The 18,538-nt window shown below is 35.8% G+C and overlaps 1 protein-coding gene across 5 annotated transcripts in view; it reads left to right on the forward strand.

The window, feature by feature from the left end:
• Window positions 1–17,026, forward strand: part of LOC110374328 (angiotensin-converting enzyme) — a 35,407-nt gene extending 18,381 nt beyond the window's left edge. For 3 of the 5 annotated variants that reach the window (XM_064037229.1, XM_064037233.1, XM_064037232.1), the window contains exons 2-12: window positions 10,733–10,954; window positions 11,723–11,978; window positions 12,333–12,476; window positions 12,833–13,024; window positions 13,288–13,555; window positions 13,888–14,012; window positions 14,531–14,658; window positions 15,047–15,261; window positions 15,823–15,963; window positions 16,318–16,493; window positions 16,860–17,026. In XM_064037229.1, the coding sequence (XP_063893299.1) occupies window positions 10,733–10,954; window positions 11,723–11,978; window positions 12,333–12,476; window positions 12,833–13,024; window positions 13,288–13,555; window positions 13,888–14,012; window positions 14,531–14,658; window positions 15,047–15,261; window positions 15,823–15,963; window positions 16,318–16,493; window positions 16,860–16,942 (1,950 nt within the window). In that variant the 3' untranslated portion in view covers window positions 16,943–17,026. Of the gene's footprint in view, window positions 1–4,275; window positions 4,454–10,732; window positions 10,955–11,722; window positions 11,979–12,332; window positions 12,477–12,832; window positions 13,025–13,287; window positions 13,556–13,887; window positions 14,013–14,039; window positions 14,165–14,530; window positions 14,659–15,046; window positions 15,262–15,822; window positions 15,964–16,317; window positions 16,494–16,859 lie in introns of those variants that run through there. The other 2 variants (XM_064037231.1, XM_064037230.1) reach the window with 2 other exon arrangements.
• Window positions 17,027–18,538: the final 1,512 nt, after the last annotated feature.

Here is an 18,538-nt window from a genome sequence, read left to right on the forward strand (position 1 = left end):
GGCACAACCTTGTAAACCACCGGAGAACGAAGATATGACACCTGATAGCATAGGACAGCCCATGGACTTGAACCACCTCAGTGCGTATGGGAGGGATGTTTAAGTGCATTATTATTGTCAATAATTGTCAGAACGAGTCACAGAAGGTATCTGTGCCCATATTTTCCAAGTTGATTGAAAAAAAAAAGGTTATTTAGCAGGTAGTATTTACAACGTATGGTGTACGTATTCCGCCGTTCTGGTGAGTCTAACCGGTAAATCCAATAAAAACCAATCGCATATCAAATGATAGCTTATACCCTAAGCTTCATTTTTTGTTATGGGCACAACCTTGTAAACCACCGGAGAACGAAGATATAACACCTGATAGCATAAGATAGCCCATGGACTTGAACCACCTCAGTGCGTATGGGAGGGATGTTTAAGTGCATTATTATTGTCAATAATTGTCAGAACGAGTCACAGAAGGTATCTGTGCCCATATTTTCCAAGTTGATTGAAAAAAAAAAGGTTATTTAGCAGGTAGTATTTACAACGTATGGTGTACGTATTCCGCCGTTCTGGTGAGTCTAACCGGTAAATCCAATAAAAACCAATCGCATATCAAATGATAGCTTATACCCTAAGCTTCATTTTTTGTTATGGGCACAACCTTGTAAACCACCGGAGAACGAAGATATAACACCTGATAGCATAAGATAGCCCATGGACTTGAACCACCTCAGTGCGTATGGGAGGGATGTTTAAGTGCATTATTATTGTCAATAATTGTCAGAACGAGTCACAGAAGGTATCTGTGCCCATATTTTCCAAGTCTATTGAAAAAAAAAGATTATTTAGCAGATAGTATTTACAACGTATGATGTACGTATTCCGCCGTTCTGGTGAGTCTAACCGGTATATCCAATAAAAACCATTTGCATATCAAATGATAGCTTATACCCTAAGCTTCATTTTTTGTTATGGCCAAAACCTTGTAAACCACCGGAGAACGAAGATATGACACTTGATAGCATAGGACAGCCCATGGACTTGAACCACTTCATTTTGTATGGGAGCGATGTTTAAGTGCATTATATTATTGTCCATTTTAGTCAGGACATATGACACGAGGAAATGCTATCTCCAATAATGGAAATACGGTGGTAGAAGTAAAAGTTTTTTTGTTTTGTTTTGCTATTAAAACAATTATGCCTAGTTAAGACCGATTTTAATTGATAATCTACCCTAGGCTTATTTAAATAAGTGATAAGTTGACGAAAATACATCATGCAATGAATTTTTCTACTATGGATATTATTTTAACAAAAAAAAAAAATGGTGCAAAAAGTATAACTCTTTTGTGCCCGACTGTACTTATTTCCGGTCGATTCTTGACATGAACTGTATTATTTCAGTAACTGTAGGGTATAAGCAATAATCTAATTCACATTAGAACTTTATTGGTTATCAGGCCAGGGTTCATACAAAATTGCCCATCATCCTTTATATTACCTTAAGTTTTAAACTAGACAAATATCGAATTAAAACATTCTAAATACATTACACATCAAATAATAGGTATGTAAATACCAATACCTATATTTTTAGTTCGTTTTATTAGCATCGTTCTCAAACACTTCAAGTTGGCCCGAATGTGTTCGCATGTACCGTTGTCGCGTTGTCAACTAGCGTTGTGTATGTAAACTGTGATGAGTCAACGGTAAACCGCGCGAACGTGCTTGTGCCAGTACTGTTGTGGAGAAAAGTGTTTTCTGTTTTTTTTTTTTCAATTTATCTTTTGACAGCTGTTTTTTTATTTAGTTGTTCACCTTACAGTTCTACTTTCACAGATGGAAAACTGCATTCTTCTCTAGTAAAATAGGCTATATTTTATTATTGTAATAATATTATCAGGAGATTTTGTAGTAATTCATTAGAATATGATAGATTGAGTGTTTGACTTTCCCGGTAAGTCAAGCAAACGGCTGAAAACTGCTAAAAAGTAGGTAATAAAGTGTAATTGGTTACATAAAATAAAGATAAGTCTTCTCAGTACATTGTACACCACAAGAAAACTTTTTTGACTTATTCCGTTGACGCATCTAGTTTAGGAGTTATTGTGCAAAAACACTTCATACGTCATCTAATTCAAGGAAATGTATGTCATTACAACAATTTATTTGTATAGGTGTAAATGAATTCACGTACTCATCTATGAATCAGTAACTTGTAGATAAATTCAACACGTGTTGGTGTTCTAATTCACATTCGTTTTTGACGTGACAACGTCTTATAAATCGATGGAGCCGGCTGCACGCACGAAAAAACATGACTCATGCGGCGTTACCTCGCTCTGAGGCGTTACCTCGCTCTGAGGCGTTCCGTTTAAGGCTTGAAGTGCAAGCGAGAGCACACAGCGAGCGACAAAGAGGCACAATCGGCAGCTACTCACGTTGTCACGTTCAACTATCGTCAGTAAAACGACTTTACAGACAATGGTTTTTTCCTAGTATTTTTCTTGTTTACTGTAATACAGCTGTATACTAGCATTAAATAACCTCTCCGAAGTTGGCTACTAGTATCTTTACGATAGGCAACGTGTACAAAAGAAAAGCGTCATAAGGATAACTTCAGAGAAGCAAAGTTATTTGACAATAGCCGTTTTTCCACGGTTTTGACTGCTCGTAGCAGTAGTTAGTTTCTACGGGGCTAAATATAGCCTATGTTACCTACTCGGGAAGAGAGACAGTGGAAGATTTTTTCATATCGGCGCAGTAGTTTCGGAGCCTTCAGGGTCCAAACATACAAACGTTTCGTCTTTATTACATTTGTATAGATTATCAAGGATTCATCATAACTAAACATTATAGATTTCAAATATATTGTACGATTATTCATAAATGAACTGCATGCAACATGCAACTGATAGAATTGCAAAAATGTTTTGCAGATATTTTAAAAACAACTATTGTCTTGACATAGATATTTTCAAAACAGGCTTTTTATGCGATGTTTTGTCTATGTCCTAGTTTGTACTAAGTATTGTTTCGGGTTAGTAGGTTAATGAGTTCATTTAATTATATCTTTTAAAAAATCTAATATGTTCCAGCTTTTTATATTGCTTTCTCTTAAAATGTCATTCCATTTAAATATATCAAAGAATGTGTATCCTAAATTATAGTGGTCTTTTATATATTTAAATCACAGTTTATGATTTATTGGTTGTAACTTCCATTGAAATAAAAAAATAACAGCTAGAAAAATATTTAGAAATAAAAAAAATCGATAAAACTTTTGTCTTAGACTGTACTGCGATGACAGTTTCAAGTTTGCAAGCTGGCTTGTCACGACCTCACGAGAAATAAGTAAATAATAATGAAGTTCAAAGTCTATTTTAGAACTCCATTAATGACGATGTTTAAATCATTTTCCGATGTTACCTGGAAAGTTGGATCCGATACTAATCTAGGTATTTGTAGCTACTGACTTAGTAAATGGGTCATCTTCTTACCACATCATCGCCTGCTTAAATCAATCAAATCAAATCATTTATTTCATGTAGGGCTTTACTAGCACTATAGCTAGACATGAACGTCAAAATTATAAATAAGTTTGATTCTAGTTGCCCATTCCAAAAGTAGCTAGCTTCCTATGGTGAAGAACGGGCAAGAAACTCCATGGAGCGACTGCCAGTCTGACTCCCTCAACCCGAATTATCTTTATAACTCAATATCCATAAAAACACTCAATATCAAAATAAATGAAATATGCACAAATGAAAGACTTTAGATAAGTTGGACTCACACTTGTGTTGATAAGTGTACCGACGGTGACAGTCGAGCTTGCAAGCTGTCTTGCACACAAGTAAATACAAGCCAAAGATTATTGCATAGATGTGAAAGATAATATGTGACATATCAACAATCTACCCTAATTTTAAAAACAGTAATTTTAAGTCAAATAATTTAAATTCATTTGAAAAATCCATTAAAATTGGGTAAAATGTTTAATTGTGTATTAGGTTTCAATAAAGTCATATGCGTCGTAAGATTATCTACCAACCACTTCTCAGCATATATTAAAGAAATCAAAGAGGGTATATTTATAAAAAAGAAGTCTATGACGTACCTACTTGTTCCTAGTTCAAGAAATGAATTAAAACAACGACACTTTTACTTAATAACGAGAAAAATCAAAACGCTCGTCATGCATAATTCAAATTACATCTCCAATCAATGATACTCAATAAAATCTATGGCCGAATCCGATACTCTTTATCGAGTTGCGCGTGTGTGGGTGGATACCGAGGCTGCGCTCGCGCACAGCTCAGTCATCGGCCGGTCAGACGCCGCGACTGGCCGTTCCATTTTCGAAATTCGCCAACCAGTAACTGCATTCGAAATTCAACATCGTTCGTATTTTAAATCTTTGTTAATTACTGATGTTTTATAACTGGCCAGAAAGAAACTAGGTAAGTTTACTTTAATTATGATTTTTCTAAGGAGTATTTTTTTTGTGTGAATGTTCTTGTGAAATATGAATGGATTACAAGTATTACAGCGGTTTGTCGGTGTTTGTATAAAATATTTTTTACTTTTTTTTGTTCCGATTTAGATTCAAATAGTCATGGTTAATTACTAGTTAAGTTTAATGTAGCGTACAATCTTTTGATTATTAAAGAATGATATGAATTAAAGTAACGGTAACTAAATGAAAAAGTTAGGTAGGTCTACCCTTGCAAATTGATATTTCCTCGGAAAGTAAAAATTAAGGTAGCTTAAGAAAATGATATTATTGAAACTTGCTCGGTTTCTTAGGTAGACTTTTTTTATCAGTTTAATAACTCTAGCGAAACTTCAATAACGTTAGCTATGTCATGGTATGTTTATAATGGTTGTGAAAAATTCTGGGTAGGTCTTATAATTCAAAGAATCTTTTTAATTATCTTTTTTAAACAATTTGCTTTTCAAAACATTTTTAGATATTAATCGTGATTAGAATATGCATAAAAATCTTTTTAATGATTGTGGGTGTGAGATTTTTTTTTGGAACTCTTGAATTAAAAATGCCATTATCATTCAAAACTGAGAAGACGACCCACTGACCCTGAGATTAAAAAAAAAAACAGTACAATTGTAGAAATATATTCACACTGCAAAATAAACAGTCGGCCGACAGTTGACCCAATGCTCGGCAACTTTTTTTAAGGCAATCTTGACCTCCATCAAAGTTTTCAGTCGTACTGATACCGGATCTTTGGGATGTGCGTCCATTCATCTTCATACTGATTTGTATGCCCATATTCTAAGCCGACTAAGTTTGCGGGTACTCTCAAAATACCTACCTACAATATATCGACCACCTGCTAAAATGTTTTGCATAAAACAACTACACACAAAAATAATTCAATTTCACGGTATTACTAATAAAAATGTAAACACCTTATAAATTTTCCCTGTGACTGTACCCACGAAATTGTTATTCATTGTTTTAAATTGTTTTTGTGTAAACAGACTCTGTTTACTAACACAATTATTGTTTTACCTTGAATATGGCACTAACACGTCACAATTCTAGTGATCTATGAGACCTAGGTTTCAGTTTCTTTTCTCTATATTTTAGGCTAAGAATTCGTTGTTTTTACAGTCGTTACTAGTAGTTGGAAGTCGGAAAGTCTGACAATTAGTGTATCTAACGAGTAACCACTGGATTGCCCAGGTAACAGGGTTGAGGAGGTCATGTAGTCAGTCGCTTTATGCGAAATAGTGGCTCAGCTGCATCAAAGCTTATCCCAATATTGTTAGGAAAAGGTTAGTCCGATGATGACGCATCTATCTATATTGTCTTTCGTCGTCTCTTTCACTGTATTTATTCACATTCATTCTTAAGATTGATGATCACACCTACATAGAATTACAACAAGTTTCTTTCTTCCTTTCTTTAAGTTAATGTTTGCTACCGAAAACCAGTTTAACTTATTTACCCAGGTAACTAGGTTGTGTAGTTCATAGACAGACGCCCCATTTAAGACACTGGTACTGAGCATTCCACTGGAAGCCTCCCCCAAAATAGTTTTAAAAATGCTAGGCAACTGATATTAGCCACTGGACATATAAATTGCATTCCCTAGACGATGCGTTCATTAACATTGCAAATGCACAATGCAGGTGTCTAGGGCCTACTATGGAGGCAGGTTGCGAGTCTAAGTGCGAGGGCTGGGAAACCTGTTCCTTTATACTAGGGTAGGTTGTAGGTATCTATATCTTAATACTTATTTATAGGTTAGTTTATAATATGTGATGATGATCTTTCAAGAAGAGTGTTTGTTCGAAATAATTTAAGCGAAATTAAAAAAATATATATCGTTAGGTGGGACTCGAAAGTACTTTCATTTAAAAGAAATAAAGATATTTCAAATAAACCATATGAGCTGTAATTAGCAGATTCTAGAGAGAGAGAGACAAATTAAACAGAGAAATGTTCATTAAGTCAAATATTTATGTTTTAGAAAACTTACAACAGTACAGAGAGTAAAAATCAAATTAACCGTCACCACTACGGAACAAAATATGAATTCTAAAAAATAACTGAAAACAGCTATGCATTTGAGGCTATGCATTTTAGTATTTAGGTATTTCGATTGGTTAATGGACCTTTGTTGCTCATCTGTTAATATTCATAAAAGTATTGACAATTAAACAAGGTAGGTAATTTTCGCGTATTATTATCAAAAATCGTAGCAAACGCCAGTCGCTAATTAAAGCCATGTGCGAACATTTTATATGTTTTTCATCAAATAAATCTGCAATTCAATATAGCACAATAAAGATAATTGCTCAACACGCGCGTGGTATCCATTTACACATGTTTTTCAATTTGTTTTTCAATTAACATTATGGATAGATAACTAAGCTAAGAGTTCTCTGAAATAAGGCAAAATATGCTATGTCAGGTAATACGAAAAATGGCACCTTGAAAATGTCAACGGTCCAAAAGATTTTTCAGTAATCTAAAAACCACTTTTTTCCATGTGATGTCATATGTTTTCGAGAAGGGATATGTCACCAACTACTTTAAATAAATTACATAAAAACTACTGCTTAATAAACATCAGAATAACATCTACCTACTAGGCGTCTCTTTATCCATGTGCGGTAAGTAGATTCCTCGGAACACGGATGAACCATGGTATGGGCAACGGTTAGATTAGAAAGAATTCTTAAAATTAAACGAACCAGCCAGTCGTATTAAAATAATAGTTTAAAAGAAATATTATGATGTACATCACAATTGTTTAATAATAAACTCATTGGGCCTTACTACAAAAACTTTAAACCCTGTTTTACGCTTGTCTAATAAAATTTTGGCTGCAAAATGAACCATATGTCAACGTCATAATTTGACATTTTTTTAGACAAGGCATAAACTGACGTTTAAAAGTTTTTGTGGTAAGACGGATTATGTAATGTTCTCTCCAAAGATTAATATTAATAGTATGTACACTTTCACACAACACTATATTAAAGTAGGTATATAAACAACAAAAATTGATTATACAACCCAAGCAAAATCAACAAGCTTCAATTTCTTGCAACACCGATTTTTAATCCATTCGATGTAGCATTCGATTTTAATTTATACCGATTAACCGGACAACCATATCGAGAATGCAAAAATGCATAATCGATCCCGTGCAAAGGACATTGGCTTTTTATAATATGAGATGCCGTTAGTTTTTTTTTTATTTAAAAATTATGCAAGATGCTCCGTGTCACCGACCCTGGATTTACCAGTTTTCAAGTCCCGTATTAAAGGGACTAATGTATTCAGAAGTATGCAGATGATTTCATACCTTATTTACATAACTGGATGGTTTAATATCGATTGGTATTTATTTTAGTCTTGAGTGTTAAGGTTCTATAGATAGAATGTTCTTAGTATTTGAATATGCATTACTAGATATTGCGGTGTCTTAGGTTTTTTTGCAAATAATTGATAATAGTAACGTTTGGAGGAACACCTAATTGGATTTAAATTGATTTCAAACACACTCCAATCAAATTAATCTCCAATCCAAACGCTTAATTAAATTAACAAATTGTGAACAAATAATATGAATGACAACAGGTAGAGGAGAAGAGCATGAATTACGATTTGATGCAACGGCGACCCTAATTATGACCCTTAATATAGCAATAGCGAATTTCCAAAAGCCGAAAATGTCAAAAAAATAATAACGCCAGCATTCGAACTCACGCTTATTTAATCAGCATATTATATTTCTAAACATCAACACATTTTCAATGGCAAGGCGAACATTATACAAAAACTAAGTTCTCCAATTGTTGAAGACAACGTTGACATCGTGAAGATGGTTGAGTCAAGGACTGTTTCGGTTCGACGCACACCACTGCCTTTACATGGTACTGGTGAATAGATATGGATAGACTGTTTGTGTGTGTGTGTGTGTGTGTGTGGATAGATGCTTTGTGCAGTTTTTGTGTTTTTCGTTGCGTGGGAGCTAGAAAACTCTGTGAAGGATAGGAACTGATACTAATGTCATTTAATAACGACAGGTACAAACAGTCTAACCGCGAAATGATTCTACAGTTGTAATCTGAATAATTTCCTAAATCCATTCCTGCGATAAGGCAAGTCTCAGTCAACAAAATTAAAGAACAACAAAATTAAGACGATCTTTTCAGCATAGACAATGATGTTTACCATGTGTTTACCTATTAATCATAATGTAAAATCGTATAAAATCCTTCGACACAACAAACATTAAAAACAAATCAGTCATCAAGTGATCTGACAGTTGATATATCAAACTTCAAAGATTTTGCGATAGTTTTGTTGGTTATTTCTAGTTTTTGATAATAAAGTATTATAAGGACTGGTTATAGGTACAAATTCGTCGTACCGAATATAATTTTCTGATAAGTGCGACATAAATATTATTTGCAATTTCTCGAATGCACTTTTCCTGATACCGAAAGGTAACACTTGATAGTTTTGTTATTAGATTCTTGCACAAATACTAACTTAGTTTCTGCCTTTGCCAAAATATAAGAAAGCGAAGTCATAAAAGGTATTGATTACACTAGTTTACAAATTTTTATTTTTTTCATATACCCCTCACAAAATCTATACCAGTACTCTCCGCCACCTTTGTACATTCTAAAAATAACAACATAAAAATTGTATCACGTCACATTTTTTTTCTACCCCCAAATATTTGTTTTAAGGAATCATTCTTAACTCTCAATCTTTGGTTTTGCATTACTTGTTTAGTTAAAGAGATATTTTTTGATTAATTTTAAAAAAATGACGCGTAGACACTGTAAACAAAGTTGTGATCGCTTTTGTTATGTTTGTGGACAATTTATTTTTCTAAAGAAGGAAAGACATATGACAGAATCATTGAAAATTGCATATCTTCATTATTTCGGATTTTCTGTGGCCAATCAAGAAAAAAACTGGGCTCACTATTGTTTTGTGAGAGCTGTAGAATCAGTTTACTGTGATGGTCATCCGGCGAAAACGTACACCTGTCATTTGGTACACCCAATGTTGTGCAGGGAACCAACTAATCACGAAAATGACTGTTACATTTGTTTTACTAAGACTTCGGGTTTTAATAGGAAAACTAAGTCGGGTATTGCATATGCATATGTCACTTAAAGAGGGGTGTTTGGCGTCCCACAAGTATGCAAAATCATAAGTGATTTTAAGTTTGATACTCTTTTATCTACGACTGAAAGAGTTGCTTGGAATTCATTAAAAACTGTTGTCAGAGACTTTTTAAGCAATAATAAAAGTGAAAACAATAAAGAGATAGTGAATGATTCATTACAAAATTATCATAAGATGGATATTAACATGTCAAAAGATAAATTTTCTACATTCCCACTTGGATTTTTTTCCGGAAAACTTGGGAAGCATGAGCGACGAACAAGGAGAGCATTTTCACCAGGATGTAAAGGCTTTTGAAGATCGTCATCAAGGATATTGGGACGAAAATATGTTGGGAGACTACTCTTGGTCTATATTAAAAGAAACCGATTCCGAAACCTACAAAAATAAGTCCAAAATTAATAATTTTTAGTTGTTTATGGTCCGTTTTCTCGTGTTTTTAATATTAAGTATAATTCCAAATGTGGATGTGATAGATTTTTTTAAATATTTTTCCTAGAGTACCTATAGATAGATAGATAAAATTCAACAACTTTCACCTGGGGTATAAAAACCGTGTAAACTAGTGTTATAAGACCAAGGCTGAGAACTTAAGATAGAAGCATTCGGTAACCACATTATACTTTGAGAAAGTAGATCTATAAACAGCTGTAAATATTTAACGTTGGTTGAATATTTCGTCACATTATATTTACCGGACGATAATGCAACACTATTCTAGATGTAGTCATCTTCCGTAGATTTGTTATATTTACGGCCGAAATTACATACTCTTCGAGGCACTATTGTATTACTACCAACTTCCAGAGAATGGGCTGCTTTATAAAACCTAGAATTATGAAACCTACAAAGTAATGATCCGACCTTTGAATCGAACCCTAATACAGGGGGTAGCCCCCTCCGAGACATAGGTGTACTACTCTCAACTATCACACTCAGGCTTCTTCGGGAAAGTTTCTTAAATCCTAAATTAGATGGCCAGACAGCAGTCCCCATTTTCGGCTACTAGACCAACCTTTAATTACACCATCTAATCATAGACCTTTTCTTACAGACGATGCTAAAAATCGGCGGCGGTGCCCTGCTGATCGCAGCCATAGTGGCGGTCTTCGTGGTCGCCACCCAAGGTCGTGATCCGGACCTAGAGGCACTCGAACATGAGGGTCGGGAGTACATCTTCCAGCTAGACAAGGCTATGGGCAAGAGGAAGAACAGAGCCAGTCTGTCGGAGTGGGATTACACCTCCAACATCACGAAGGAGAATGAGGAGAAATGGGTAAGTGAAATCTGGAATCTTTAGTCGAATTCGTAGATGGTTTTTTTGTCCGACTGCAAACTAAGGCTATGATTTTAAATCAATTTAATTGGAATTATGTAAACAAAGCAGAAACTAAATTGGAATCTTGTAGATGTCACAGAATTGGTTTCAAAGGCATAACTGCTGCTTTTTAACTGTCAAAAATGTTGATCTAATCAATTTATGTTCATGGGTTTTGATGTGTTTTTAAAATTGCTCAAAAGTCACGTGATCAGACTTATCAATCAAGAACCACAGATGTCATAAAGTACATGTAATTGCCATTTTACAGTTAGGAAAATTCAATTAAAAGTTAATGATCAATTTCATTGCTTGCACGCGCACTTAGTGGTAAGACTGAATGTTAATTGTACAATAAGGCAAACATAACAATTTGATTAGTATATCGTTAATTATAATCGGAACTTACGATTAGATTAATCGATTAGTTTAATATCGATATATCAACAATGTGATGTATTTATGAAGCTTTTGGTCTATGAATATCAATCTCTTAGAGTTATGAACGCTTATTATTCATCAGTCTTTTTCTTCCCGCCCTGTTTCTTCTAATAAGTAGGTACATAAGATTTATAATCTTCATTTTCTTCTGACACTTAACCTTATATGTGAGAGAAGGCCTATGCCCAGCAGTGGGACAATAGCAATGCTGACGCATGATGGTGATGATGCCGCTTAACAAATATTCTCAAATGGTCTCTAAAATACTTACGCAAACTGTTTCAGATTCAAATCCGACTAGAACTCTCCCAACAAGAGAAGCGAGCTTGGGAAGAAACAAAGATGTACAGATGGCAGGACTTCCAAGACTTCACTCTTCGGAGGATGTTCAAGAAGTACAGTCAGCTAGGAGTGTCAGCTTTGCCTGATGACAAGTACAAGCAGCTGATGAGGTCGGTCTCAGGAATGGAGTCAAACTATGCGACAGCCAAGATCTGTGACTATAAAGATCCTACCAAGTGTAATTTGGCTTTGGAACCAGGTGAGGCTTTTGATTAGAGTACTATCGAACTACTTTTAAGTTTTACAATTATCCTATTCATATCATATATTAGTGTTCCACAAGTTTTTGACAAAGTGTTGCAGAAAGCTTATAGCTTAGGAGAATTGTGGACTCAAATAGGGCAAAGCAACATTTTGCATTTAATGCCAGTACATCACTTTTTTAATTTCTTTCCTTTTTCCATTTGAGAACTTAAGTTGTTTCTATCGACTCATAAAATCGACAATGGTTATGTAAAACACCATTTTGAGAGTTTGAATAGTTAAATATCATCAATCATAGTTACTTTCCGTTTCATATTTTCGTTAATAAAGTTTACGTTACCAATTTCAGATATCACGGAGCTGTTCTCAAAGAGTCAAGACCCTGAGGAACTGAAACACCTGTGGGTGGAGTGGCACAAGGAAGCCGGTGCTAAAGCCAGGACTAACTTCACTGAATATGTCACCTTATACAACGAGGCTGCTAAACTTAATGGTGAGCAATTGATTATCAATGAGAATGTAAATAAGGAAAATGTTTTCAGCATGCATTTGCAAGGCAATTGTTACCTACCGCAATGTTAATGAAGATACAAAAGTTTCTTAAATGAACACCACTGATTAGTAAACAGTAATATATTAAATACCGAGAAATGTGACAGTTCTAAGTAACTTGTTAAATATGCCAACATAAGCGGTTTCAATAGCTGACGTAATAAGCTTGATTGAAATTTCGAAGAACTAAGTATCCCTTCCATTAACAATACCAGAATTAATATATGTACTTCTTATACGACAAAAAAGAATAAAAGAATATTTCCAATGCTCACAAGTGTTTCTTGCCAATTCCAGATTTCAAAAACGTAGCCGACTGGTGGCAGTCAGAATACGAAGTGGACGACTTTGAACAGCAGTTGGCCAAGCTCTGGGAAGACGTGAAGCCGCTGTACCAACAGTTGCATGCGTACGTCAGAAAGAGACTGAGGGACAAGTATGGAGACCATGTGGTGTCGGCCCGAGGACCAATCCCTGCTCATTTACTTGGTAAGACTTACATTCAAATTATAAGTCAAAGTCATGTGTCAAGTCAAGTTAATGGAGAGTGACAGGAAGAAAATGAACGTAAAGGATGTGAATATTTGCTAACATAAAGAAGAAGACCGAACAAAAGCATTTTGAATCAGAAATTAAAACGGTCTGTTCTTTAAGCTTGTAATTGTAACGTGAATGGTATCTAGGAATTATCGAGAAGCGTTTTGGACCTGTGAATAATTCTAGAATTTAAATTATCTTATTAACAATTCCAGGTAACATGTGGGCGCAAACTTGGGGCAACATAGAATCGTTCACTCGTCCCTACCCAGACAAGAAGGAAATTGACATCACTCAATCCATGAAAGACCAGAACTTCACAGCTTTGAAGATGTTCCAAATGTCTGATGAATTCTTTAGGTCTCTAAACTTGACAGCGATGCCTGAGAAATTCTGGAAGAATTCTATTATTGAGAAGCCCACTGATAGGGAAATTGTTTGCCATGCGTCAGCTTGGGACTTCTATGATGGTGAAGACTTTAGGTAAATAAGTCAGTTTAACTGTGTAGAAATAACAAACCTGATGGTGGTGGACAAAACGATATTTGGCACTGTACGCTTGGCTACTAAACCTTCCATGGATGTAAATATTTATCAGAGATTAGCATTCAATGTTGCCACGACATTTTCATACCTTTTAATACATGCGTAGTTCTTGAATGTGCTTATCGAAGTCACTTGCGAAGAGCTTGTATTGTTTCTAATATATTTAAAATATTCACCAGCTTAAAAAAATGGCTTTGAGGTAAAATCGGACAACAATTATCAAAAATTCCAAATTTTGTCTAACACAATTATTTGGCTTGATTTTGAAGGATCAAACAGTGCACATCGGTTGACAAAGAATACTTTGAGACCACACACCATGAAATGGGACATATACAATACTTCCTCCAATATAGTCATCAACCATTTGTATTCCGGGACGGAGCTAATCCAGGTAACTAATAATTATCTGTTATACCAGGATCAAAATGTGTACTTCAATCAACATAGAAAATTTTAAAACGGTGCATCACGAAATGGGTCATATCCAATATTATTTGCAGTATAGAAACCAGCCGTTCCAGTTTCGGGAGGGTGCCAATCCAGGTATTTCGAATTTTGGAACGAATAAGAATCATTCCTTATCTTTCGATCCTGTTTTCACAAAATTCGATTACTCCATCACGTCTGTGTATTTAGATTCAAACCATACCCTTACGTATTGTATTTCCTCGATCAGTCTTTCATAAAATGGGTGATTATTTTCTACAGCTTGGTCTACATCTTCAGAATTCATATTCAATGCTAGGGCTCTTGAAATATTTATTCCTATACATGAGTGTTTTAAATGTTTATACGAGTATGTTTAATGAATTACTTGTATCTATTTGACTGTCATAATATGTTTGAAAAACTCTATGGGAACAATACTGTGTACTATTCTGTGTTCTCAAAATTTTGTAAATATTTTAGGTTTCCACGAGGCTGTAGGAGATACGATTGCTTTGTCAGTATCTTCTCCGAAACATCTGAGGCGTGTTGGTTTGAGCACTGGCGACGCTGAAGATGAACAGACTGAAATTAATCAGCTTTATAAAATGGTGAGACTCCCTATATTTTAATGTAAGATATCCCTTGCCTTTTTGACCACTATGCGTCTGTGGTATCATCAGCTATTGATTAGTTGAATCTATTTAGATGCGCTTTTTTTAGCCAAAAGCAAGTTTTGAATAAGTGATTCTAATTAAAATCAGCTATTACAATAAGTCTATTACAATCAGCTTAGCTGTTTGAAACTTTTTAACTGTATTGCCACGTGCCGCTGTGGATCGCAGATACAAATAACGATATTAAAAAATCTCTCTAAATTAATATTTTTGACCAACTCAGTTATAGTCCACTATTGCTTGTAATGATTTTGTAAACACGATCCGTCAAACCATTTGTCAAAAACCATGGATTAAATCTGATCTCTCCATCTTTCCCCAGGGTATCGACAAGATAGTGTTCCTACCATTCGCCTACACGTTAGATATGTTCCGCTACGGTGTCTTCAGAGGCACCACCACTCCTGAGGACTACAACTGTCACTACTGGAAGCTCAGGGAGATGCTGCAGGGAGTTGAACCACCCACCAACAGGACAGAGGAAGACTTCGACGCCGCTGCTAAATACCACGTGTCTGCTAATGTGGAGTATGCTAGGTGAGGAGAAAATGGAAGTCCTTGCACTTATATTATAAACTGGATTCTGACAGTGGATTCATTCGATCCCCGTGGGAGCTATTCCTACGTTCTCAGATAAAAGTAACCAACATACCTTCCTCGATAAATGGGCTATCTCAATCTGAAATAATTTTTCACTTTTGAATATTTGTGTTTGAGATCAGCCCGTTCAAATTAACTGACAAAGTCTTTTCATGAAACGCAGCTTTATTATAATATTAGTTTAATATAACGCAGACCGTTCATATAATTTATGTTACAAAAACTATCTATCAAATCATATATTTTTATTTGTAGAACATAGGTAATAGGCCATGATCACGATTTTTATGCGTTTTATTAATAGATAGAGTGATAAATTTTTTGACCATGTGAAGCCGGAGCCAAAGTACAGATGTCAAAATAATGAAAAAGAACGCTATATCTTGCCATCAATGACGAACAAATGTTGTAATGAACTCAAATTCAAAATTATTTAATTGACTCCAATAGAATCTATCTTTACGGTTTTACCATATAATGTGTTCTCCAATATTCCAGGTACTACGTCTCCTTCATAGTCCAGTTCCAGTTCCACCGCGCCCTCTGCCAGTTAGCCGGGGAGTATGTGCCCGAGGATCTGAACAAGAAGTTGGTGGATTGTGACATTTACCAGAGCATCGCTGCTGGTAACGCTTTGGCGTAAGTTTTCATTTGTTTTGTTATATTACCTGATTGCGGTGGGGTGGGTTCTGTTTTTATTCTGTTTGAGTTAGAAGATTTTTAGAGGAGAAAAAGGGTTTGGATGTTTATACAATTGTAGTTTACAGACAATGCAACATAAGTCAAGTAAATAGGTCTGTATTATATTTAGTGTGTGTAAGATTTTTGTAGTCTGTTTATAATTCAACTATACCGGACCGTCACTAGTCCTTGTTATCATGCAACATCAGAAGTGGTTTTGACTGGTTCGAAATAAGACCTAGATACTCTTTTTACCAAGCAGTTTAAGCTTTTTACCAAGCAAACTTAGAAAAAAGTTTATTATGTCCTCAGGAATATGCTCAAAATGGGATCCTCGAAGCCTTGGCCCGATGCAATGGAAGCCCTCACTGGCCAGCGAAGAATGAAAGCCGATGGTCTGCTGGAGTACTTCAGGCCTCTCCACGACTGGCTGACGGCGGAGAATCAGCGCACAGGAGAATTTATCGGATGGGAGTCAAGTAGAACACGTTAGTATTTATAGTTTTTCATCAGTATAGAGCGCTTTGGGCCCTCTGCATCTTGCGGCAACGCGTCAATTGGCGTCAAAGAGCGTTGCTATGCGCAATGTATCGCGTGTAGCAAACTGGGTGTACTGTTTCTAAACGCAAACAACACTACGCAACCAGTTTTCTCTCGATGTTGCTCTATGATTTAGACTAGTGATCGTCAAACTATTTATCCATTTGAATACTCTTACGATTATAAAAGCATTTAACCTCAATCTACTCTGTTGTTTCATAGGCCTGGTAATTTGTTGGCATCGATTCTCTGTCTCTTAATTTATCATGCCGTATAAAGTTCCTCAATTCACATGATCTTCCTCTGGTTTTCAGAATACTGCACGGCGGAGCAGCGAGCGGCGCTAAGCGCGAAGGAGGCGAGCAAACCCGAAGCACAGGAGGCAGCGGAGTCGTGACGCGTCCAGTACTTACTACACTTAGTCTAATTGATAGCAGACAAGCAACACAGTATTCATAATAAACGTTTTTTTTATAAGGAACTTGAGGTCTTTTATTTTATGTCATGTGATCAGTCTCACGTCTTTGGTAGTCGTTACGGGTAATCAGAAGCCAGAAAGACTGACAATCAGTCTTACCGAAGGGTTGCTCAGGTAAGTCGATCGAGGATGACAGAAGGCATTCGGTTCATCTTTAACACTCAGCTACATCCAGTGAGATTGGAAGGTGACCAAAAAGACTAGGCAGATGATGATACCGTTTATTTGGAAACTCCAAATTATGCCTTACAGAATAGATTGTTGAGATCTTTGTAAAAATAAAGTTAAGAATGACTAGTATAATCTGCTAGGCTAGAACCATGACTTGCGTATTACTAAAGTTCCAAACATAGTTACACTTTCATATCTCCACAGATAAAGATATGATCGACAAAATTTTAAGTGAGTGCAAAGTGGCGTTCTGATAAATACTCGTAGATGTCTGATTACGGATGTGGCAGATGCTGTTATCTTTTGGGTGTTGAAATGACTGAGTGAAAGAGGACTCTTCGAACACCTGCGACATATATTTCGAAAATGATGCTGACTGATGACACTGCAACTGGCAGCAACATGGCAGCAATGGGTTTTGATAGGTTCAATAGTGATTGCCTTAATTTTGCCATAATTTTATGTCCAACTGTAGGAGATCTGAATTGGATTCAAAAATAATCTATGTTCTAGAATATTTCTCTGATTACCTCCATCAATGTCAGGATCAAGGTTATCAAAGTAAATAAACTCAGTTCAATATTTTGATTCCAAACACGAAGTTTTGAGGAAAAATCCTAGAGAATATATTTATGCAAAACAAACACGTTTGCTTTTGAACCAATGACAAGTGCATGGGAATAACGTCGTGAAACTGGTTTCATACAGTGGGTTTGCTCATCATGAAACTAGAGTGAAATACAATTCTGACATTATGTAAGTCCAATTTGATAATCCCAAATCATTGTCTTAATTGATTATTTTTTTACAGACTTCTAAAATCATCAAGAACAGATCATCCATAGATTTAAAAACCTAAGTCATCATCCTCCGAGCCTTTTCCCAATCATGTTGGGGTCGGCTTCCAGTTTAACCGGATTCAGCTGAGTACCAGTGCTTTACAAGAAGCGACTGCCTATCTGACCTCCTCAACCCAGTAACCCGGGTAACCCGATACCCCTTGGTTAGACTGGTGTCAGACTTACTGGCTTCTGACTATCCGTAACGACTGCCAAGGATGTTCAATGACAGCCGGGACCTACAGTTTAACGTGCCATCGGAAACACAGCCAATGGTGTCTAAGATATACTTAGAAAGTACATACAAACTTAGAAAAGATGCATTGGTACTTGCCTGACCTGGGATCGAACCCGCGCCCTCGTACTTGAGGTTGGTCCTTTACCCACTAGGCCACCACGACGACCTATTTAAAAACCTAAGTAAACAAAGAAAACAAGTTAAAGACTTGAATTCCATTACTGCAAAATTGAAATATTTTTTGGGCCTAAAACCGCCATCACCAAA

The sequence above is a fragment of the Helicoverpa armigera genome, chromosome 12 (genome assembly GCF_030705265.1).
Source record: "Helicoverpa armigera isolate CAAS_96S chromosome 12, ASM3070526v1, whole genome shotgun sequence".
In the NCBI taxonomy this organism is placed as follows: Eukaryota; Metazoa; Arthropoda; class Insecta; order Lepidoptera; family Noctuidae; genus Helicoverpa; species Helicoverpa armigera.